The following is a 25,200-nucleotide window of genomic DNA, read 5'->3' as shown; positions in this document are numbered from 1 at the left end:
ATTACACTTGAAATTCTAGTCAAGTAACATAAAATCTTGAGAACCCTACTACATTACAGACCTTTTGCACATAGTTGAATGCACAGAAGTATATTTTGTGAGATAATTATCTTTTTTGCTGCTTTTGGAAAGCATATCATCCGACTTAAGTTTGAGGTAGACGTTACAATTAAAAAGGCTTACCATTAGACCCACCCTACTGCTACTACTGCTGTATTTTCGGCAGATCCCGCCTATCTGCCGTACCGTACACTCGTCCGTGCATCACCACTTTAGTGTCGGGGCCAAACAGCGGTGTCAATACACCAAGGCACAGCCATGGCCTTGGTTGATCTTGCTATGCAAGGGTTCTCTATCTTCGGATTTCTGTTATTTATTGTCCTCTGGCTCATGCATTTCATGTCCATCATCTACGTGTAAGTATAAAGATAGCTATCATGTGTATTTACATTTTGTATAATTGGTGGGATCAGCATAGCACTCATTTGGGTGATTCAATGAGACGGGCTAGCGTTAAGAGATTTGCTTATTGCCTGGTAATTTACATGTCATCGTAGAAATTAGATCGGCATTCGTAAACAGAGGTGTGAATACTGCATACGTTGTGAATATTTATCAGTTATCATAGATTTGGTAACGTTAATTTATTACAGTGTGATTAGCTAGCCAGCGTTCCCAACTAGACTTGTGTTGTAGGTGGCTAAGCTATCTTAAAGCTAGCTAGCTGTGTTAAGATTCTTTCTTAGGATATTAGCACCTAGAATACCGTGTTGCTTTTCACAAAATATTCTGCGTTCAGAGTCACTGAATAGACTGGTTTGGTAGTCAATTATGTTTCGGTTCGCAATGGTAAGCTAACTTTACCTCAGATAGCTAACTAACTGGTCCAACGTTACCTCAGATAGCTAACTAGGTTAGTTACCTCAAATCTCTAACTTTACCTCAAATAGTTAGCTGTTAGCTAGTTTTGTTAAATTTCAAGACGCCGGTGTCATTTCGAGTTGATCCGGTTAGTTGACTATTCGAGTAACTAAGTGTCTTAACACATAAAAGGCGCATCATAGCTACTTTCAGGAAATGAATTAAGTTAACCTTAAACCTCAAAATGGAGTTCTTGGGCATGCACTTTGGTCTTTTCTATACTGCTATTGGACTATGATAAGAATTCTAAATACCACGAAAAATCACAATACAACCCGATATTAATAAAATGGTTTTAGCTTGCTAGTCAGCTATATCCAAACGTGTGTATATCTATCTATCTATCTATCTATCTATCTATCTATCTATCTATCTATCTATCTATCTATCTATCTATCTATCCTATTTGTATTTTAGTTGAACTAATCATCCAGCTAGTTAGCTAACTTAATTAACATCATCTTATTGCCCATGACGTGTTTAACGCGAGGAGTTTGTTAGACACCGCTCGATCGACATAGTTGTATCATATCATCATAGTTGTATCATATGTAGCTGGAAGTTCCCCTTGATCACTACTATGGCGTGGTCATATGAGCCGTCTGAAGTCTGTCATCACTTGGACTACGACACATCGTGCTATCGTCATGATTTCTCACTTTACTGACTCACTGCTGTAATTGAGTTAAAAGGCTTTTAATGTGCTTCTAATAGTAAATCTAGTATGAGATGTCTTAAAGCTTTTTGTCGAAAGGCTTAATTTGTTCTGTCTAATCAGAAACATATGCTGAGATGTTAATACGACAAAGTGATGACCACATGCCTGTGCCCTTTTGTACCCTACCCTTTTGAAAATAGCTTTTGTAATTAATGGCTCAGTTACCAACACTATTTGTTTGCAAGTTGCAGTTATACTCATCTTACTCCTGTTGGTTGAGTTGGGGAGAAGACTGCTACCAGCTGCTAGACAAATAAATATTTTTGCCAGTCTTACTTTTCAGATTGAACTTGGTCAATAATGCAGCAGCATCTACCATGGATATTGTGTGCGTGTGTGTAAGAAACCTCACATTACAGCAACCTGAACTGTACTGACCTCACCTTTCTGCTGAGACCTGGCCTGGTCACGCATCTGTCAGTACAGTGGCACTGAGAGCCAGAGATCAGCCTGTCGTGTGGTTCACATTGGCTGGTTTCCTCTGGCAGTGTCGCTGCATGTGCTCACTCATGACAACCCCCACACCCTCAGCTGCCAGCATGCACGCTCTGTGCCTCTTGGCCAGGATGTGAGGTCATTCACAGCATTCTGGTGTTAAATGCCACTTTGTTGACCACTGTTTGCTGTTGGATTGTTTGTCTAACAAGAAGACCTGGATGCAAGAAGCACCTCCAGTCCAACTGATGTCTGTCTCAGTAGTGGGCAGAGGACCAGTTGTTTGTTCTTGTCGCTATAGGTCTGATAATGAACACTGCTGTCTGGGGCAGCATGTTTGCCTATCAGCACTAGAGTCTTGGGTTTTGAGTCCCTATCTGGGGGGAATTTCCATGGTCTCTCTGTGTCTGTGTGGGATTCCTCCAGGGTCTCTGGTTTCTTCTCCAGTCCAAAAACATGGAGGTTAGGTGAGCTGGCTGTCCCAAATAAATTGTCCTGTGTGAGAATGTGTGTGTCTGCATGCCCAGTCACCACTCTGGTGCTCTGTCGTGCATGTTGCCTTCTTTATGCTCCCTGCACCTGATTCAGCCTTCCAGGGGACTGAGGTTTCTGGTTGAGAGTATTATGTGTGTGATTGGCTGCTGCTTCCCACCAGGGTTGACTGGATGTGTTAATTGTAGGGTGTGTTAATTGTAAAGGGACTTAATTTTCATTCATTTTCATGCAATGGCTCACCAAAGCATACCCAATGTCAGTGCAGCCTCTGTGATTACAGTCAGGAGCTCAATGATTCCACTCATCTTGAAAGTGGAGTTAAACAGGGTTCCTCTAAACTATGAGAAGGAATCCCTTTGTCCCAGGCTTGGTACTGAAGTGAGAGCCAGTCTGTGAAGGATGACCTACATGCCCTCAGCTACCATGTTCACATATGTGCTGCCAGGATATCACCTTTTGTGTGTGTGTGTGTGTGTGTGTGTGTGTGTGTGTGTGTGTGTGTGTGTGTGTGTGTGTGTGTGAGAGAGAGAGAGAAACTGTGACTGGTCTCACTGCATGATCAAGCTGGAGAAGGACATTTTATCTAATTAGCTTCTTTCAAAAAAAGTTTGTGTATATAATAAATCCTAACTGGCAGGTTTATTCCTGTCCACCGTGCATAACGCTGTTTATGGTATTCTCTTTAATAGTGAGGATGTGAGGCAGGAAAGCTGAGTCCCTCATGTTAAACAGAACAATAGAGAAAGACATCCAGCCGCAAGAAGGCCAGGCCCCCATCAGTGTACCCATTACTGAAACACATTTACGTTCCAGGCCAGTTCTGTGCCTTCACCGGATTAGTCACTTTTCCTAATGTTAAATGTCACATGATATGCAGAGGTCACATTCCGGGAGGAGGGGTGGGGGGGGGTGAACAGAAGACCAACACGTGCTCGGGGGTCTCTTCTAGAACTGCAGTCCCATCCTCTACTAGATCCGTACTAGATTTGTATTGCTGTGTGTGTTCTTTCAATTCATGGCATTGGGCGGAAACCCGATGAGACCTGCAGCTCCTATAAAGCAGAGCACATGGTAACAAAGCGGCTCTTGGAGAAACGCACTCGCTTGGCTGCTGGCAGCGCTCACTGACAGGGAAACTCAGGGGTGGGGGAAGGGTGTTTGTGTCTCCCCGTCTCTGCGACAGTCTTCATGTCCGTGTCCTGGATGGGGCAGCTCTTTGAGCCTGGCCGTACATCCTGTGCAGCGTTGGCCAACCCCCAGCTGATGGGGGAGGCACGGGGGACGCTTCCCAGAATCCAGCAGCCGTGACGCGTGATGAAGGGTTAAGGGGGCGCAGATAGCGGTGCAGGAAGTCTTAACTCTGCCCAGTGGTTTAATTTCTGCCCTTTAGGCCCATGGGCAATTTTTCATTCAGGTTATTAATGTTTTTATTTGAATAGGGCCAGCTGCAGCGCATTCACTAAATCAAGAGGCTTTCTTTACTGCCTCTGTAAATGTTGAATGTTCATGGTAATGATCCAGTGGACCCCTCCACGCAGCAGAAACATACTGCACACAGAGGAAGATGGGCTTTCCTGTCTGTCTTCAGTGGTGCTGTAGAATGAATAGTCTGATACACCAGCTGTGAAGAATGTGTTTTTATGTGTGTAAAATATTCAATGTAATGAGAGATTGAGAGATTTCGAATTGTGAAGTATACAAGGTTTCCAGAGAAACACTTTGGTTGCGCAGCTGATGAAAGACATCAGTCCAAAATATCTAGTTTCTCTGGAAGCTTGTATTTTGGTGCAGTTTTGAATATATCTACATCTCTTACTACAGCGCACGCACTCACCTGGAATCACTCTCTATTTCTCTCATATTTAGGCCTTTACGTGTATGGGATTGATTCTATATGAAAAACCTCTGTAAGCACAGCAAGTTATTCTGAGCTCATCTAGATCTTCTTTGTCTAAGAAGAGTGTCTGAATGAAACCAAGGGAGCGTTTGTGAAACTAGTGTCACAGTCCGACCAGTCAGATCAGCTTGCCTGTGTGCGGTTGGCTCATGCTGCTTGTAGCGTGTGATCTCTGTCCTGCAGCGAGTCATTCACGATGCACAAATGGTTTTTGTTGGCTTTCTTTTTTTTCATGCTTAACCTGTCTGTGTGTGGCTGGTTGGCCAGTAAAAAGGTGTTAAATTTTCATCTACACTGAATTTTATATATCTATATCTAATTATTTTTTATATATATATATATATATATATATATATATATATATATATATATATATATATATATATATATAATATCCTCCCCCCCCCCCCCCCCCCCCCCAAAAAAAAACATCTACAGGCTTTCAGGAAGAGTTTATGAATGTGACTTTTGCAACTGTATGATTTAAAGAAGCCATTGATTTGACCTTCCCACATTATTGATGTGAATATCTTCACTGGATGCATGATAGTTTTAATGTATGTAATCATTGACTCTCTTGCAGAAAGATCAATATTTAGGCTTTATAATCCCACACAGCCAGTGTCTGAATAATGTGTTATGTTTTTCTTTCATGCTGAATAATTCTACAATCTGAATTGGTGATCAGAACATTTTGTACAGCTCTTATGCTAGCTAACCCAAAACCGCTTCCTTTGGGCAAAACTGATGTTGAAATGTTGAGGTATGTATTGTAGCCAAGATGGGGATTTTTATTAATTTTTTTTTGCAGAAGGGGGTCATCAGCTCGTCTCCAAATACTGCAAGTCCATCGTCACCCAATATAGAGCCTTTTTCAAAATCGTGTGCAATGAGTAGCGACAGCTGGATTATCAGATCACTTACTGTTATTCTTCATGAAAATGTTTTGACATGGATCTTTGCACATTGTAAAGGGTCCTAGCACAGTTGCAAGATACACTCATAATACCAGTTTAGGGCAAGGCAGTGAGCTATGATTGGCCATAAGCACACAGTCAGTGATGCTAAAAAACATGGTTGGCTGTACACACACAAAATGTCCAAGTGTGTTTTCATGGAGATGTTCTCGTGGGGTTCTAAAGCTGCTGTAGACTTTGGTAGTGTGTACTTTAACACACCTGTCTTGAATGACCAGGCTCTTCATTACCTAAATGTAGTGCAGTTTCTGTGCGGGGACCCAGCAGTTGGTTCAGGGAAGGCATAACCTCCAGTGAACACACATTTTTCTTCTGCTCTTTATAGCCGCTTGCATCTCAATAAGAAGACAACTGACAAGCAGCCATACAGCAAACTTGCAGGGGTCTCACTGCTCAAGCCCCTGAAGGGAGTGGACCCCAACCTCGTGGACAACCTTGAGACGTTCTTTGAGCTGGACTACCCAAAGGTATGGTCACCTACCTTCAGTCAGACAATCCCTTTCACCTTCCAACACTCCTAAGCTGGTCCAGGAAGAACCTTGGTTAGAGCCAGAAGTTAAACTCTGTTAAGTCAAAAGGACTGTACTAAGAAAGCTTGACCTCAGTATTCATTGGCCATGCAGCTGTTACCCAGGCTGCGCTTGTCTTGACAAGCATGTGCAGAAATGTAGCAAAACAGAACGATATTTGCACCCGTATAAATTGAGGCTTTGTCAGTATTGCCTGTCTGTAGCTTGTTTGATGGGGTTCCTGTGTTTTGGTAAACTTTGGCCAACCACAAGTTCCCTTATCAGCCTGTTTCATTGCTACACATTCTGCCATCTTTTTTTTTTTTTTGTTTAATGTCTTCTGTTAAGAAATTGTCCTTTTATTCCAAAGCACAGCCACCTCACCCCTCGGGACAGGCTAAACTGTGCTCAAGTAAGCAGCTTTAACGATTGTTTCCACACGCTGTGACTCCTTGTTGCCAGGTTACGCCTGCGCAGCTGCGTGAGTGGGTGTCACTTGTGAATGTGGATTCAGGAATCCGCTGGGCTTGCCCGTTTGGCTGTGTGAGTGCTCACCTGGTGACTTAAGGCTGTGACATCCCATGTCCTTTCTGCCATACCCTGGGGCCATTTGTTACGAAAGCATTTATATCGCAGAACTGACGCAACGATGAATGTTTGATATGGAGATTAAGAATGAATGTAGTTTTCAAATTGAAGGAGCCACAATTTTAATGCTAGATCATTAACAAGGTTGTCAGGATCCATCTTTGCCCTCTTTCTTACAGTACTTGACTAGATGGCGTGCAAATGAAGAGACGACTTGCAAAGTTGCCTCTTGCGAGCAGGTTCAAAGGCTCCAATGTTTTTTTTTCACCTGTGCACGCATCTGAGAAGGGTGTCTGAGCCCAAGGAAAGCCCAAACCTGTGACAGGTTTGGCTTGAGAATTGAAGGCTTCTTGCGGAATAGGCTGGGCAGACGTGTCCTGAGGTGTCTGAAGTGTGTCGCAGTAGCCGGGGTCTGGACGTCTGATTACAGTGTTGCACGTGAGACTCTGTGTTTGTAGGTTCAGCAGAGGGCTGTGGGCTCGTTGCTGTTATGCATGTGATTTGCAGCGCATGCCGCTGGCATAAGTACCTGTCTGACTGGTTCTCTGTGCTTCTCGGCTTATGTCGTTATCTTGGGATGATCAAACCTATGAGTTTTAGGTTTGATGGCTTTAGCATCACGCATGGCAGCTGCCTCATCACGTCGCATGTGATCTGATGTGATGTTGAGCACATCTTCCTCATGCTGAGGGCATGTGATGGTTAGAAGACTTAAATGATGACATTTAGGCTTTTTTGTGAGTCACCTTAGCTGATCAGTAAGGATGTGAGTAATGTATTTAACTCTCTCAGTTTCTAGAGCAGAGCAGGGATGCCTGACCTTTGATTGATTTAATGGCACTCTCTGAATTCTGCAATGTGAGCTTTTCCTGCTGGACTCCTGGTCCTTATCCAAATGATGTTCCAGCATGTTCTTACCTTGCTGAGTGTGCTCACACACACAGAGAGAGAAAATGGGAGAGCAAACGAGAGTGAGCACGTGTGTGTGTGTGTGTGTGTGTGTGTGTGTGTGTGTGTGTGTGTGTGTGTGTGTGTCACACGCACACGTGTTCAGAAAGGACTGTATGCCATAACCATGCTGGGTTTGGCGTGGGGGGGCACTTGACTCTCTGCTGATGTCCTGGAATCTGTTCCTCTTTTATATTCTTTGCAAAACTAAACGTATTTAGTCTCTCCAAAATGTCATTAATTTTGTGTTGACACGTAGTTTATGCAGCCAATTATTAATTACTGTAAGTTATATATTGTCAAGAACTAATCAAAGATGGAATTGATTAAATAAATGGAATGGTGTAGTAAAGAAATTAACATAGAGGATGGCGGGGGGTAGGGGGCGGTTGCAGCTGTCTTGCCTCTTGCAGGAAGACTTCACACAACATTTTGGAGTGTGTCTGTGGGAATTCTTTGAGCAGTCTAGCAAAAGAACCTTTTTGAGGTGAGGCCCTGATGTATAAGAATCTAGCAGGGTAGAAATTTCACATACTGACTTGTGCAAAGGAGACATCCTATGACACTCCCACCACATTTAATCACTGAGATCTTCAGATCGCATGACTATGCGTGACAGCCGTGGGTGTGCCTGAACTCAGTTGCCCAATCTAGGTCTCTGTGAAGCACTGGATGCCAGTCTCACGGACTTTAGTTTTGCGTTTTGTGGCGTTTACTGAAATGGTCAGTGACATGTCAAATTTGCAAAATCATAAAATGTCTTGGCTCAACCCATTTCCATGATTGCCATTAATGCCAAAATGTGATACAGGAAGCAAGATGTACACAGCTATGAATGCGACTCTAGTTTTTGTGCCTGCCTCTGCCATGTAGAGGCAGAAGGTTTACTCCCTGATCCCATCATCTTGCCTTCCAGGACCCGTTAGAGGTTTGCGATTTATTATCTCCTGTAATACGGATTAAGTTACACTGTCCTAGCCAGTGGACGTATACGTCATCAGGTCGGTGTTTTGATAGTTCGACAATTCTGCCAAGGCCTGCACTTAAGCAGACTCTCTTCAAGCTCAAAAGTGTGTGTGGATGTACAGCAGAATTAGACAGCCCACTGTCCCTGTGGACTATCTCAGGAGCGAGCACATTAAAGCCAAAAATGTACAGGTCTGGAGAAGACCAGAGATTTAGACTGGCCAATTCATTAGGAGGCATGTCCACCTTTTGGCCATTTAGTGTAAACTGGACAGCTAAGTTAGTCCTAGGTCCTCTTGTAATGAGCACACAGGTGATTTTATGAATTTCTTGTGCACTCTGTGCAAATAATTGTCTAAATGTCAAGTAACAGTTTACAACACCGTGCCAAAGGAGAACATGACCTGTGTACATTGCAGGTTCAGTCCAGCTTTTTTTCTCCTTCCTAGTTAGGGCAGCTTGTATTTTGCTGTCCTCGTGGGTTCCTTCCTCACCCAATCATCTAATAAATTTGAAAGGAGGAACAAAAATAGTTTCATATACATTTTAACACACATCCTGCAAGTTTAAACCAAAGCACAAGCAGAGCCCAGCAACTTAAAGGGAAGAAATAAGGCCACTTTTTCATTAATGCTCTTCTCTTCAAGTAAATACCAGCTTCAAGTCCATGTATCAGTCTTTATCTGGTCCTGTCTCAAATCTGCGTCTGTCTCCGGTGCTTGTGCTATGTTGGGTAGAATATGTTACCAGTGTAATATCACAGATGACTCATTTGTTTCCCTCTGAACAGAACAAGTCCGGATATGAACATTCCACTTTGTATCGGTGACTCAATTAATCACAGTTGTTGATATTCTTTCAGTACTGTTAAATGTTCCAGTGGTGTTTGCCTGCTTATCTCTGCGAGGCTCATCTGTACGTCCCGCCCCTTTGGTGGGGACGAGAATGAAGAAGTTATGACTGAGGTTTTGGTAGGATTCATCCTGTTTGTATGTTGTAAATGTAAAATGTACATTTTTGCTTTCTAGTGAGTGCAGGTTGAAGTGAGAAACACTTGAGGGCTTTTGGCAGTGGAGTTGGAAGGCTACCAGATAGCTTTGTCTTTGTATGCTTTGGACTTTGGCATTCTTCCCCCCCCCCTCTGTACTTCTTGTTGTGTACACTTTTGATTACAGCAGCCTAATGAATTCTTTGCTGTTATTAGCTCAGCATCAAAACATGTTCATGAATTGGGGCATGCTTCATGGGACTGCTCACACACCATTGTGTGAAAGCTTTGTGTACAGGGTAACCTTCACCCCGTCCCTTGAAACTGTAGTGTCAAGTGGTTCCTTTGTCATGAGACAAGGGTGCAAACATGCTTTCATGCTTTACTTGGTCATCCATGCGGATGGATATCTATCTTTTGAAAATTCCTTTTGCTTGGCTTAACTAATGTTCTTTTGAAGACCAAACTGTCTGCAGAACAGAGATTAGTACAAGGGTTTACCTTACACATACGCATAGCGACATGACCCTCGCACATAGAAAAGGCACCGATGATTATTACTGTGGTTGGAAATTCAGTGGTGTCTCTGTCCGTCTGTATTGTTTAATTATTAACAACAATCAAAATGTCAGTTTTATAATGGCACTCAAGATTGAGTTGTTCTTGATATTCAGTCTGCTGTATTAAACGCAAATTTATAGCTCTTTCTAACATCGGAGGAAGTTGCAGTAGTAGTTGTGCCACTGTCACTGTTGACTTCCTTTGGCAGTCATGCATCCTGGACTATGTGAAAAGAAAAATGTTCAGTATGTTCTTGAACTGACTGAATGTAGTGGTTTTTTTAAAAAGTCCAATTGCAATACAAGTAAACTCCTAATTTAAAAAAACAACAACAAAACAACAGGTAATCTTTGTATACAGTGGTAATGACGTCAATACAGTTAGTGTTATTGTTGTAATTGAATCCTAGTAGAGATGCCTTCTCCTCCGTCTGTTGCCATGTTTTGATGTTTTTCTGTGTGTCTGGGCTTTTAAGGAGATCCCCTGCTGGTACTTCAGCCCCATGTATAACCAGACTGACATGCCTTGCTAGTGGCACCAGTGTTGATTGACCTCAGCTAGTTTGGAGATTATGCTTTTCTTTAGCAGCTGAAAATGCAGAATTTACCTTTAGGAACTCCTTTTTAGTGAAGAAATGGTTGATCTCCAAATTTTGCATTGGTTGATGGACCTTACTTGCTTGTGCTTGTCATGCAGATTTTCCATCTCATTATTCCATTAAGACAACTTTCCACATATAATGACTGTACTTGGATATAAAACTGCTCTATGGCAGTAGCCTTTTGAGAGATTTACTGCTCTTCCTGCCCTGTGAGCTCTCTCTGGTGTCTGCTTCCTCATTGCTAATTTGTCGGGCCGTTCTGGGCCGTGGTCCTGGGCTGGCCGATCCCTCCCCTGCTCTGGGCCCGTTTCTGCCCGGCTGGCCCCCAAGCGTGCTGCTCCATTTGTTGGGATGTAAGCAACCAGTGGTCCATTCTACCCCCACTGTGATTTTCTGTGAGCCTTCCTGTTCTTTCCTTGGTTCTATTACCCAGCCCTGGGGGCATTGTGGATTTCCTGTGTCCACAGGCATGCAGAAAAAGGGGTCCTTTTGTCTCCCTGTCCAGGACCCCACCCACCTCCCTACTGCGTTCCCCTGCTGTAGCCATGGCAACCTGGCCTCGGCAGCCTGGGCTTGCATGGATCACCCTTAATGGCAGTGTGTAGTCCTGCGAGAGAGCCCATTTGGAGTGGGTTCTGCTGTCAGGCAGGCTGTCCTCACAGTGGGCACCTGCACTTCCTCTGGCTTTGGGGAGGCATGGCGCCAGTGTTTGGGAGGACGCACTCTTCTCAATGGCTCTTATGTCTCCTTACAAGTGCCTCGTCTTGTGACCACTGCAGGAGGGACTTGGGGAGGCTTGAATGAAGGTGTTTTCCTGTCGTTGCCACTGCTGGTGGACCGTTGGCCTGTCCCGTTAGGTCAGGGTGGAATAAAGCAGCTCCGGGTTTCAGGCAGTTTTCACTTGTAAAACGGCATGAGTTTTACATGTTGATCTCTCGACATCCCCCATATCTTCCATTATAGATATGTTGGAAAGAATAAATGTTCCTTTTTCCTCCTGTGTTTCCTCAGTATGAAATTCTCCTTTGTGTCCAAGACCATGATGATCCAGCCATCGACGTCTGTAAAAAGCTACTGGGCAAATATCCCAACGTTGATGCCAGATTATTTATAGGTAAGCACTCAAAAAACAATTTCACTCTTTTTCTGTTTTTGTGAGAATATAATTGAACACATGGGTACATAAGTGTGTCAAGGAAAAAGAAAACTCTTCACCATAGCTCCACTCTGGTCACACACACACACTTACTTTCCAAGAAAATCAGTTGAGCTGAGCTGCATCATGGGGCAGATGAGTGCCATTTAATGCATGCTCTGAGCGAAGGGATCCCACGTGTAAATGCTTATGGCCCAGCAGTGCGTCTGCAGGAACACCTCTGAGACAGAATATTGATTCTTGCTCATTAAGGATGTGCAGCAACTCCACCATCCCACTCTCCAGGGTCCTGTTGTGCTGCTCTGCAGAGTCACATCTTGTTCTGCCCATCTGTTAACGTACTGATATTCTTGAGAGAGGCACCGGCTCAGTGATGTCAACCACAGCTGATGCTCTGCTTGGAAAACTCGATTGGTCGAGCAGTGGCAGACCGCTGCTGACCAGTGACATGGCAGCTCATAGGCATGCACTAGCACAGACTTGTTTCAGGCGAGTTGAGCTGATGCCTGAGAAGAGACTGCTTCTCTCCTTCCCTTACTACCGCTGATGGCTAGTAAGAGTCAGAGTAAACGAGTCTTTATTGGCATTATATCTCAATGCAAGCTAGTAAGAGTGACAATGATGGAGCCTTTTAATGTCATTATACCTCAGTGCCAGCATTTGCCTGGTTTTCCAAAGCGAAAATACTGTTGACTACATTCCTGGGAGAGGGAATTAATTTTTCAGGTTCAGTAGGGAAAAAGGGAGTGAGAACTGGGAAAGACTTTTTAATTAAGTAAAGGTATCCAAAGTAATTTTTCCTGTGGATAAACAACAGGGTTGGCTGCTAGTCAGACTGGGAAAACAATATAACCCCAAATCTTCATGTCCCTCAGGGTAAAAACAATAAGGTTGCAAATTGGAGGTTTAGCAGCCATTGTAATTTAACAGCTAAGCTTAGATAGGGCAGTCTCAACATGTTTGACTGGCTTTGAAGTCATATTTATTCATAGAGCACCTTTTACAAGGCAACAAGGTGGCCAATGTGCTTTATCAAAATCAAAAGACAAATAACCCAGGTTTTAAAAAAAAGAAAAAAGAAATGCCATAAAAAAAAGAATAAATAAAATGGACAAATACAACAAAAAACTGAAGTCATAAAGGCTAAAACCTTAAACACCTGGGAAAACACATATAGTGGATTTAAAAAATGTCTGCTGTAATCCAGTGGTTTATCGGCCAGGGTGAACTCTGAAATAGGCCTGGTCACCCTTGAACTCTGTCTGAACACTTGGAATGGCTGAAAATCTAGATTTGAAACCATTAAACCTCAGCATGTGTTTCTGCATTTTTAAAAGGTAGCCTAATCAGCGCTTGCAGGTGAATGGCAGATCAGACACATTAGTGATCCCATGTGAAACACTTACTCTAATGGGATTGGTCTCAGACACAGGGCCTCCAGATGTCTTACCCTGAAAGCCTTCATTCTCAGATGAAGTAATTCAGGGTATGTAGAAATATAAGTAACTTTTTACTGATGTGCATAACTGGTGCTTTAGAAGGAATCAAAAAATATGGTTAATGACCTGGATTAAGGGTGTGATGGGTCAGGCCAGTGTCCCAGGAAGACCCATATTAATGAGATCTTCCTCTTCCTGTGTTCTGCTGTCACAGGGGGAAAGAAGGTCGGCATCAATCCAAAGATAAACAATCTCATGCCAGGCTACGAGGGTGCAAAATACGGTTTGGTCTGGATCTGTGACAGTGGAATTCGAGGTACAGTTTATTGCAGTTTTTCCAAATAAAGTTCATCTGCATGTGAATCATACATTTCACCAAGTCTTTATTTATTTTTATCGCTTGATTGTGTATGTAGTAATGTACCTTTTTGATTATGTATGTGGTAATGTACCTACATTTGATTGTATGAGGTAATGAACCAACACTTTTTTACTGTCCTTTTATTCTGAATTGGAATGTTGCGACAAGTGTTAAATTATAATTTGACTGTGTGTCTTGGTCAATGGGTAGCACTCTAGTGTGTTTAGAACTTTCTAGGCCCTGTACCAGCCTATTGAGAGGTCTTTCGGTTAAGGCTGCTACCCCTGACAGGCCACTTCTAGCTGCCTACTGACAGTGTGCCTGTGTCTTGACAGTGAAGCCAGACACCCTTACTGATATGGCTAATCAGATGACGGAGAAGGTGGGGCTGGTCCACGGCCTCCCCTACGTGGCAGACAGACAGGGCTTCGCCGCTACGCTGGAGCAGGTAAGAGATTGAGGGAGGGGGGAGCCTTGCCCAACTTTGCCCTTTGGAACTCTCCCTGGAACATTCTTGGGCCGTGTGTTAATGGCGCGTGTGGGTTTATTTGAAGTCACCTGCTAACGTTGTTTATTGCCAAGGAGGAAGGAGATGCTTCCTGCTTCTTTGCTATTCGGACGCTTCTGTGTTTAGCTCTGGCAGCTTCTTATATTTTTACTTGCTTTCGAAAGTCCATTTTTTTTAAGTTACTGCGTCCGAGATCGTTATTGCAAAGAACTACAAAGCTAAAAGTGGTCATTTTTCTTGTAATTTTCACGTTTTTAAAATCAGTGCCACAGATACTGTAACAGGAAAGTTCCTGTTGGATAATAAAAGAATCCATCAGAAAATGGCTCCTCGGGTTTCTGAACATATGTGCTGTCCAAATTGCTGCAATCCCTACAGAAAATGACAGTACTGAAAATGGCTTTTCAGAGCTCGTTATCGGAGTTTAAAAATTGGCATTCCGGTACTTTGCGTGGAGTATCTGAGTGTGAGCGCGCTGGCAGTGGACCACTGATGGGCGGCTTAGTGCAGCAGCGAGCAGCGGAGCCAGGCCAGTGGATTGGATGAACAGAACCACTACAAGCACAGACGGCTTGAATGATCAGTGGATCTTTTTTCGGGTCAAATCTAAATGTGCTACGTATAGCTCAGTATAAGAGTCACTTCATCAGCAGGACAGTTGAACCACTGAAAAGCGACAGAGAGGACAGTAAGTGTCCGTCGGCCTGAGCGCTCCAGCAGACCCACAAGGCTTCAGCCTGTGGATGCAGCTGACCCCCTCATAATAGATGACACTGTCGTTGGCATGAAATAACAGAATATCACAGTTTCTGAGTTAAATGATAAATTGCCAACAATATTGGCTGACCACACTACAGTGAAGTGGCTTATTGTGCATGTGTAAGTGACACACAAAAGCAGGACTCTGAGTTTTTAAAAAGGGACTTTAAAAACCTCTTTAGCACAATTGGAGAGCTTGCGGTTCAGAAATTTAGCAGCGGTCCTCTGCCTGCATGGAGAAGAGAGATTTTCTCAAGGCTACTTGGATTACACTTGGCTACACAAAGGCTGCAAGTCCAACAACCTGAATTTTATTGACAACTTCTTTAACTTGTTTTTTGGAAATAAATAATTGTTTAGGTGAGATGTACTACACACAAACGAGACATTTGACAGAGTAAGCATGTCATCCACCCCCACCAGTGATGACATACTGGCACCAAAAGACTCCATTCCACCAGCAGATTTTCTCGCTCCAGAGCCACGACATCTCTTCTCTATGCCCTGATGGAGATGCAGACCTTGGATGTGAGTCATGAAGATGATGGGAGCTCATCAGCTTCCGGGAACACCACAACCCCAAGAGGACTTTACACTTTCCTTCATCTCCATGCCTCCCTCACCCCACCTGAGTTTCCCCACAATCATGGAGAAGCTGGTTGCAGCTGGCACGAGGCTGTCATTTTCTCTGTTAGCCAGCCAGTAGGTAGTGTAAAATCAGCCCAGCTCCTCTTCCACCCTAATCTACTGGCTCATCCCAACCCTCATCCCTCATACCCTCCCCTAAGAAGGGTCAATTACTATTCCAAGTCGGTATTTAATCATCTTAAGAACATCAAGAGAATCAGATTTCTTGTCTAAACCAGACCTTGAGAAACTCATCCAAGCTTATCACTAGCAGAGTGATTACTGTAATGGCCTTCAAACGGGAGTCCCAAAGACACCCAAACGGCTTCAGGTGATTCAAAATGTAGCTGCTAGAGATCTCATTAAGAGCAAAAAGACACATTGTCCCTGTTCCTAAGTCCTTACACTGGCTACCAAGATACTATAGAGATATTTCACTTATAGACCCGTAATAATATCTTAAAAATCACTTAATGATGTAGGAACGGCATATTTATGTGATAGGCTACAGAGTTATGAGCTGCGCAGAATTCTTAAGGTCATTAGGAACTAATCAGTTTATCCTGCCTAAGGTAAAAACTAAGCACAGAGAAACAGCATTTAGCTACTATGCCATTTCCAAATGGAACCATCTTTCAGAGGATATTAGAAGAGCTCTAACACTAGATGCTTTTAAATCAAAGTTAGAAACGTCCCTATTTGGCCAGGCTTTTAGCTCAGGTTAGATCAGTCTGTCTGTCTGTGTATCTATCTTTCTCCCAACCTTTCATTTTGGTTCTTTAATTTCTAATTTCTCTTAATGTCTATTTTATTAATATATATCTTGGCAAAGAACTTCCTGAGGTGCAATTAACTTTTTCTATTCTTATGTGAAGCGCTTTGAATTACCATTGTGTATGAACAACACTATATAAATGAACTTTGCCCGGCCAAAGCTATGTCTTGCTGTCTCTGAGCAGGGCTTAGTTCTTTGTTGGAATGTGTTGCATTGCTTTGAAAGCAATTCACATCATTATAACCTAAGCTTTGGATTTTACAAGATGTTTTAGACGAGAGAGCCAGTAACTCTGTCACAAGTCCAGTCTAATCCTAGAAAATCCGCTCGGATTTCTCATCTCTAAAGGAGAACAGACCACTCCGATCTGACCACAGGAGCCTGGTTTGGGCTGGGCTGGTTGTTAAAAAGTGTGTAATTCACTTAATTTATTTGTTTGGCACGTTTTAAAGCATGCGTTATCACAAACAAGCATCTTTAAAGAAATCATATATATATATATAAAGAATCTGGGTCCAGGTACCTAGTGAGCAAGCCAATGACGGGGCCGAGGAAAAACAGAGAAAGAGGAGAAACCAATGTCCAGATGTGTAACCCATTCTCCACCGGTCCTCACCGGATGGCAAATAGCACATAATGAATAAACACTGTCTAGCAGGAGAGCTGATGGCAGTGGAGATGGCCTCTTCAGTAAAGTCTCCATGGTAACCAGAAACAGTTTTTGATCTCTTCAGGAGAGTAGGTGGAACATGCAGATGAGCCGATCAGGTACAGCAGTAGGGTCCATGAGGGTCAGGCCGGTCTGAAGGGCAGACAAGCAGGATCTCTTCCAGCGTGGAGCTTGCATCATTTACATTTATGGTTTTTTAGCAGAAGCTGTTATCCAGAGTGACTTACAAAAATGCTTTTGTCATTTACTCATAGAATAAAGGTCTAGAAGAATCAAAACAGATGACGGTTTGGCAGCTTTAGCAGCATAAAGTTTCTCTGCTATGAGAAACTGCCCTATGAGGGCTGTTTCTGTAGAATGTGCCGATTTGTAGCCAGACTGATTGGGATCATGCAGCTGGTTCAGGGTGACCTTCAGACAAGATGGATGGTTCAACTCAGCAGAGAAAAACACAGATATGGTTAACGCTGTTTGACATGCACTGGACGTGATTAATATAGTACAACAGAGACCTCGGCAGAACCTGCTATGTCAGCTCAGCTAAAAGAGGGCAGCTGGAAGATTGCACAGGTATGAAGGCTCCCTGAGACACCAGCACCCCTCTGCTTCACTCTCAACACAGGCATGAGGGCTCACTGAGACACCAGTGCTCATCTGCTCCAACCTCAGCACAGGTGTGAGGGCTTGACTACGCACTCAAGTATTCAACATGTACTTGGGGTGTTTTCACACGTGTCCTGATTACTTGAGTCCATACCAAGGACCCATTCTGGGCTCTTTTGACGGAGGGGCTCATTATTGCTGGGTTCTGTCCGAACCGAGGATTGGTTTGTGCAATTCCGTATGTCACTTGTTTGCACACAGATTTGCAAGATGGTTGGATTTTTAATTTTTTTTGCTTAGATGCTCATTTGATGAGGAACAGCGCTTTTGGGATGCATGGAATTTCACTGTGCAGGAGCACTAGCAAACAAAGATCCCTTCTCATGAGAAGATTTTTGTTGCATTTTATGTCTCTAGATTTTTTTTCTCCTGCAAAATATAAAGCTTTAGATACCTGATAAAATGGATTTTAAGTTTTTGTTATAGTAAGTGATTGTTTGCTTCCACTTCCCTTTTCAGGTATCTTCTGAGTAGTCATGTTTGGTTCATTTTATATCACGTAGACCACGACACCTGCTCCGGATCGCACCACAGCTTACTAGGACCACAGACTACCAATTTCAGAATAACCAGACATCTGTGCTCTGCACCGCTCCAAGTCTTGAAAATGGCTTTCACACTTGACCAAAAGTACCGAACTCACAGAGCAAGCAGAAAAAGGCTCTAGTGTGAAAACACCCTTAAAAACACCTGTGTCTGAGTTTCTGAACACAGACTGGAAGGTTATTCCAAGACTGTGTACATTTAATATGTAAATGATCTCCCCCTTCTGTAACTTTCTTATTTCTAGGTACTAACAGATAACCAGTACCTTGTGATCCAAGCAGGCACGATCGTTCGTAACAAAATAAGTTCACTTGGCTACTGAGGATCAAAGCCATGTAGAGCTCTGTGTCAGTAATAGACGTCTGGCATCAGTATGGGATATGACTGGCACCCAGTGCAGTGTCGACAACATAGGGGTGATGTGATCTAAACAAAGTGCGGCAGTTGGAGTATAAGAACCGTAAAGTTTGAACATTTGAGTTGGTAAGGCGTTAAAATATCCCAATCCTGAGATATCTGGGCCAGAGAAGCGTAGAGAGCATGAGGAACATGTGTTGCTCCACCAGACACATCTGTTACAAGCTGGATTTTCTAGTTGAGCAGATTCCAAGGAGCCTGGAAGTGCTGTAATGTCAACAAGAACATATGGTAGTCTTATTCTTGTCCCCACCCAGACCTGAAGATCCTCTGTGCTGGCTGGCGTTGCCCTTCACTGTGCTCACCATGCGCTCGATACGCCTTGATGAAAAACCGCATGAGAACATGCGACATGCATCCAGGCCACGCTGAGGCACCGCCCATAAGTCCGGGCTGCACCCAGCCCGGGGCATGACACTGGTACTGAGTAAACACCATGTCGAGTTTCGAGTGGAAACATTCCAGCCTGCAGGTGAAAGAAGTCTTCCTCATTGGGCTGTGGTGCTCATCTGGCAAATGAGTAATGTATTGTTTGATGAGGTGTCCCACTCCTGTTTGGTGGTGTTATTGTTTGTTACTTGGTTGGTGTGGGTGGGTGGCGTTTTGTTCCTAGACTAAACGTTTTAAAGCAAAACCTGTTCATTAAATAATAGTCCAAACAGGCCTTCTCAGGTTAACTTCTCGCTGTTGCGCATCTCTGTCATGTTTCAGACTGAAAGGTACTGGTTTAACTGCAGGAGCTGCTTTGAACTGTGGGTTAATCGTGACTTCCTCATTAAACAGCCTGTTTTAATTGGTTCGTTTCAGATACAAAAGCTTTGACCATGAATCTGTCTTTCAGGAAGTTTATGATGAGTAATCCCGCTGGTGTTGCTCTGCCCTCGTGATTCCGCAGGTGTATTTTGGAACGTCACACCCTCGCTCGTACATATCGGCCAATGTGACGGGGATCAAGTGTGTGACTGGAATGTCATGCCTGATGAGGAAGGAAGTCTTGGACCAAGCTGGAGGGCTCATCGCTTTTGCCCAGTACATAGCTGAGGATTACTTCATGGCCAAGGCTATTGCAGACAGGTGCGGCCTGACCCCCAGTGAAGCAGAATGTCTGTCCCTATTTATCCCTAAATGGAGAGAATATCACATAATACACATTTAAGATGTGAAGGCTAAACTGTACACTCTGTCCCCCCCCCCCCCCCTCAAAAAATGTCACTGACCATTAAATTTTCCATGTAATAGACACTTTGCCCTGAATTAGTCAATTTTGAATTTTATCCCTTCAGGCATTATTTTTTAAATTATACCTGTTTCCCCTTGGATTTACTGTTTGGACCATAGTGTAAAGGTTTGAGAGTGTTTTATCAAGTCCTCCTATTAACATGACTGCCCTTCAGAATGAATAATGGCTTTATTACTGCTGCCAGCTCGTCCTTCATATTTAATAACATCTTTATTACTGCTGCTGCCTCGTCCTAATTTAGCTGCCTACTGGGCGTTTTTCCTTAGGGGCAGGAGAGGAGTTTGCCTTCGTGGAGACCGCTGCTTTTACTGAGTGCGTCAGTGCAACAGTCATGTGCTCACCTGGGTGGGAATTAACCTCTTCCTTTGTCTTTACAGAGGGTGGAAATTCTCCATGGCAACGCAGGTTGCCATGCAGAACTCGGGCTCCTACTCCATTGCACAGTTCCAGTCTCGCATGATCAGGTATTGTACAGTATCATGCATGATCAGGTGTTGTACAGTATCGTGCATGATCGGGTGTCATACAGTATCGTGCATGATCGGGTGCCTTGTCAGCGCTAACAGGCCACGTGCCGCACTACCCTGATGTTCAGTCTGTCGGGCTTTCTTGGATTTGTTTATTTATTTAGATCTTTAGTGACACTTCATATTATTCGCTGCTGTTGTACCGCAACATGTTGGAGTCAGTCAATCAAGCACATCTTTGAGGCGCAAGTGACGAGACAAAATAATTTATTTTTAGAAATGTTTACTGAAGGAAAAAGAAAAACGTTTACATTAAAATGCCTAGTGCACAGTCGAAAAACTTCCAGAAACATCAAATTACATCCAATCAGAAACCAATGAAGTATTGACATCACACTTGACAGTCCAGAGAACCAAAAAGAGAAGTCTTCCTTCACTCAAGCCGGACCAACCTCTGCATTCAATGAAATATAAATGAATAATACAAATCAAATGCAATGAAATTATCATAATCAATCTCCTATTTTTTTTTTTTGACTAACACTAAACAGTTCCCTAGATCTTAATTGGCTCTTACAAGGTCTGTGTTGCCATTCCAGTCTTTGTATTATGTCATTTTAGTTAGTGTCTAAATGTTTCCAACATTTAATGAAAGTGTGTGCATTAATAGAGAATCTACTGATGGTTCTGATACAGGCTTCTGTACAATGCAAGCCCTTTTTTAACAAATTGGTTTCAGTTTTGGGAAGATTTTTTTGTTTTGTTGTGGGATTTTTTTTAATTATTTTTTTTCTTTTTAAAAAGTTTTGTTGTTTTTGTTATTTGGGTCATCCTCTCTTGTCTCCTTAAACCAGGTGGGCCAAGTTGCGCATCAACATGCTGCCAGCCACCATCATGGAGCCCATCTCTGAGTGCTTTGTGGCCAGCCTCATCATTGGCTGGGCCGCGCACCACGTCTTCCACTGGGACATCATGGTGTTCTTCATGTGCCACTGTCTGGCCTGGTTCATCTCTGACTACATCCAGCTCCGTGGAGTCCAGGTCACACCACACCTTAGCACCACTTTTTTTTCTTTTTTTTTTAAACACACAAATTGTGCACCGAATTGCCTAAATACCTGAATGTCAGTGAAAACAACAGTTTTACTTGAAATGTATTGGAATTGTTGTGCTTGATTTATACAATATGTGTTCTATAAGCTGAGGAGCGGCAGTTACTTTGGTACCTGCTACTCACTGGCAGTCCTTGCTCTCAGGGGCTCTGACACTCAGTGCTCCCAGCTGCCAAACGATTCTGGCAAATGAACCAAGTGGGTTTGTGTCTTGCCGTTCGGCTAATTCCTCGCAAGCTTCATCTGCCGTCCCCTAATCTCTTTGTGGAGCGTTCCCTCAACGCCTGACCTTTCTAACGCCCATGTTTCTCGTGTCCCTTCAGGGCGGCCCAATGTGCTTCTCCAAGCTGGACTACGCTGTAGCCTGGTTCATCAGGGAGTCCATGACCATCCAGATCTTCCTCTCAGCCCTGTGGGACCCCACCATCAGCTGGAGAACGGGTCGCTACCGGTTACGCTGTGGAGGCACGGCTGAGGAAATACTGGACGTATAAAAACTAAAACGCAAAAGGGGGCAGGGAGAAGAGAAGAGCCGTCGGCTGGCGGCTCGGGACACGCCCACAAGGAAGGAGAGACGGACGCTTGCACAACACGCAGAACGAACTGCAACAGCTTCCTTGGGTTTAGATTTTGTGTGAGTTTTAAGAAGTGACATTTTTTTAAAAAAAAATAGTTTTTTAAAAACCTGTGGCGTGCGGGAGGTCTTGTACAGTGTATTTATGTTCTTGGTGCTTTTTTCGGGACTCGCTGTGGTCTTCTGGAACAGTCCAAGACCTTGAGTTCCCAAACGAGCCAGTTGTGACGGAGCAGTGAAGGGGGGAAAAAGGCGGAGTTGCAGGGCACAGTGAAGGAAAACGAGGGCGGAGTTACATGGAACATGTCCAGGAAGGAGGAATGAACCAGGGCCACAGGGCCAAACAATGTCTGGAACCTAAGAGGTATACTTTTTTTTTTTTTTTTATGTGCTGGTAAACATGTTCTGTGTTATGAACAGCACTGCTGCATGCAGACATATACATTTTAAGAATCACTTTGAATAGTGGTTATGATTTTACTATTATGGTAATCATTTTATGCAAATGTTAGCATGCCAAACGGGTTGAACTGCCATTGTTTAGTGTTCAGCGGGGCATTTCAGCAGTGGGATTATTCACCTAAAGCATGGTCACACTCCACTGAAACCCCACTGGTTTCACTGGTACTTCTGAAGCAGATGCCCTCGTCTCTGCGACGTGGTTCCTGGCCAGCAAGCAGCCACGCAGCATTTCACCGGCCCCCCCCCAAGCTGCCACACCGTGGCCGAAACATGGTTCTCCGCACAGGGTTCCACAGTGCTGGGGTGTGCTGCGAAGCCGTAGGCCACGGTTCCACCTCTCGCCTGCAGGTGGTCCACGTCGGGCAGGTCCACACGCACTGTTCTGGACACCACGCCTGACTGTGTGCCCTGTCCACACCTGGTCAGCCTCTTCTTCCTGCTCTGCAGGCCAGCCTTGGTGCCTCCACATGCCTGCTGTCGCCCTCGATAACCTACTCCAGGCCAAGGGGCCGGCAGTCTGAACGGAGGAGGTTTCTGATTACGCCCAAAGACTTTGCTGTCTCAATGTAATAACACATTCCTGCACCAATGTGTATGAAGTGCACAGATACACTGAGGACATGGCCCTGTCCACCAAACCGCTCCCCCCACTGCACCCTGCTATCCCACCTCAAAACAGTTGTCACTGTTTACTCCTGTTTGATGTTTACTCTGAGAATGGTGGTGTGTGCACATATTTACTTGAGGGGTGATCTCCAAATTATACAATTATACTTGTATCTTCTTTAATCCTGTTGCATTTCAACATGTCCAGTAAATCTTGAGCCAGTCTACCAATGTGGACCACTGAACGGTCTTTTTTGGTTTCTGCAATAAACCCCACGGCTTTGTTAAGCGACACAATGGCTTCATTTCCCCTTGATTCATTTCAGATACCTGTCAGCTGGATTGCTTCGTGTTTAGAACGCCCTCTCCAAATGTGCGGATCAAAGCTCTCCCAGTGTCAAAAATGGCAGCGTTTTGGTTGAGTCCACGATTTCCTTTTGCACAATCTCCGTGCAACGTCCTCTTTCCACCCTTGCTTGCGCACCCAGCCTTGCTCTTACCGTATTCTGGTCATACACCCACCCCAGTCAGGGCTTTACACTGAGCTGACACCAAGTTGGACAGTATTATGTAGGAGTGTAACCCTCCGTCCCAACAGCTTTGCCTTTTGTTGTGGCTCTGTTAAAGGGACAAATGGCGGGGTCCTTGGTTTCGTTTCTGCAGTAGCTTTGACCCCGCTTTCTGTGCAGAGGTAGCAGCAGGTGCTGTTGTCCAGTGTAGTACAATGCCAACGCATCGCTTCTTCCGACCTGTCAGCTGTCCCTCATCCACACCGTTCTGCCAGTTAGGCTGATGACTTCAAGTGAACACTTCATGCTAATGATGGTGGCAGGCCGGGAAACACTGACTCTTATCTCAACCCAGGCCGGCAAAGTCTGAAAAGTTGCTCGTAGATTAGTTAGCAATAAGTTTAAGTCATCCTCTACTTAGTCTGTGAAACAAACCGATTGCACCAGTCATACAATATATCTCTATATTAAACTTTACACAGTATAATGACCATTTCAAGTAATTGTTCATTCAGAAGCAATGTAGTATAGTTGAGCAGCACAGTGAAGTACCTGAATGTATTGTTGCATGTAAATAAGTGTAAATTGTTCTTTCTGTGCAGTAAATCTGGTGTTGCCCCAGAAGGTGCAATAGTAGTTGACAGTTAGGGTACAGATTCAAACTGGACGGTTTCTGCTTTCAGCAAGTAAGCTGTTCTTGCCTTCTTTGTCTGATCAAGCAGAGCCACTTGAATTAATTCCAGCTCATTTGCAGCGGTTATTCAACACATGGTCAAATTCTTTTGCTTATAGTTCTCCTTTTGAGAATGCGTATAAATGTGCGTGCACCTGTGTACGCGTCTTAGGGTTCATATGTGTGATCTGTTGACAGTCTTTTACCATATTGCTGTTGGCAATGATTTTGTATTATTGTATGTGGGGAACTGGATTTTTTTTTTTTTCCCATCTTAGTTCACTATGTTTGAATCATTAGTGTGACTTATTGTATGTGAATCCACAATGTGTGAGTGAAAGAGAGAGCAAGAGAAGATTCCTGTGCTTTGTTGAATGCTAGTGGCATTGACCATATTGTGAACCCCAGAAGTCTCCTGTGTTGGTAATTAAACATGCTTACTGTGGTTAACTCCAAAAAGGTGACTAGTGAACCAAATCCTGATGTGCAGCTGTTCTCGGGGCACAGTAAACCCTCATGTATCCTGAGCAGAAACCTAATGTGAACTAGGCAGTCTTTCTGATTTTGAAAATGCACTTGCCCCACATGAAAGAAGCAATTCCGACTCTCAGCTGCTGCTGTCTAGACGTGAGGAAGAGCAAGGGCTAGTTTTGTAGGAGCCACGTGAGGCATTGTCAGATACTGTTTTCAACAGCTAGCATAAAACTTTGTCATGCTTATTAGCTTCTGACTATACACTGGGGCAGTTTGCTCCCATGTGCCACCAGTCACACTTGGGAAGAAAAATATCTAGTTGTGATCCACTGTATATTTTTATTTGCTGAAAGAAAAAAAAAACTTGCCTCTGTGTTGTTTTTTTTTTAAATGTGTATAGTGTATTTATGGAGTTCAGTACATGTTAATTGCTCTGCTTCAGGAGGCCTAATTTATTCTTGAGCTGGACTTTTTTTTTTGCCTTCAGATTTTGTATATCCTTTCATCTGTCTGTAGTGAAGAACTATGGCTGAAATAAACTATTGTTTTTGAAGTCCC

At 43.7% G+C, this 25,200-nt stretch overlaps 1 protein-coding gene across 2 annotated transcripts; it reads left to right on the top strand.

The window, feature by feature from the left end:
* The first annotated feature begins 244 nt into the window (after nt 1–244).
* ugcg (UDP-glucose ceramide glucosyltransferase) lies at nt 245–25,200 on the top strand. Of its 2 annotated transcripts, XR_014118660.1 has the most exons (10): nt 245–416; nt 5,769–5,910; nt 11,616–11,718; nt 13,414–13,515; nt 13,896–14,008; nt 19,421–19,599; nt 20,143–20,229; nt 21,087–21,273; nt 21,668–21,978; nt 22,111–25,200. XR_014118660.1 is itself a non-coding variant. In XM_027007723.3 (9 exons), the coding sequence occupies exons 1-9, from the start codon at nt 319–321 to the stop codon at nt 21,836–21,838; spliced, it is 1,182 nt and encodes a 393-aa protein (XP_026863524.1). In that variant the 5' UTR covers nt 245–318; the 3' UTR covers nt 21,839–25,200. The 2 variants fall into 2 exon arrangements, 1 of the variants encoding a protein (XP_026863524.1); XM_027007723.3 differs by having other exon boundaries at nt 21,668–25,200.

Source organism: Electrophorus electricus, chromosome 19 (assembly GCF_041902795.1).
Source record: "Electrophorus electricus isolate QZ-2024a chromosome 19, ASM4190279v1, whole genome shotgun sequence".
Classification (NCBI taxonomy): domain Eukaryota; kingdom Metazoa; phylum Chordata; class Actinopteri; order Gymnotiformes; family Gymnotidae; genus Electrophorus; species Electrophorus electricus.
Note: the sequence above shows the minus strand (reverse complement) of the source record. Positions and strands in the feature narration are given on the sequence as shown.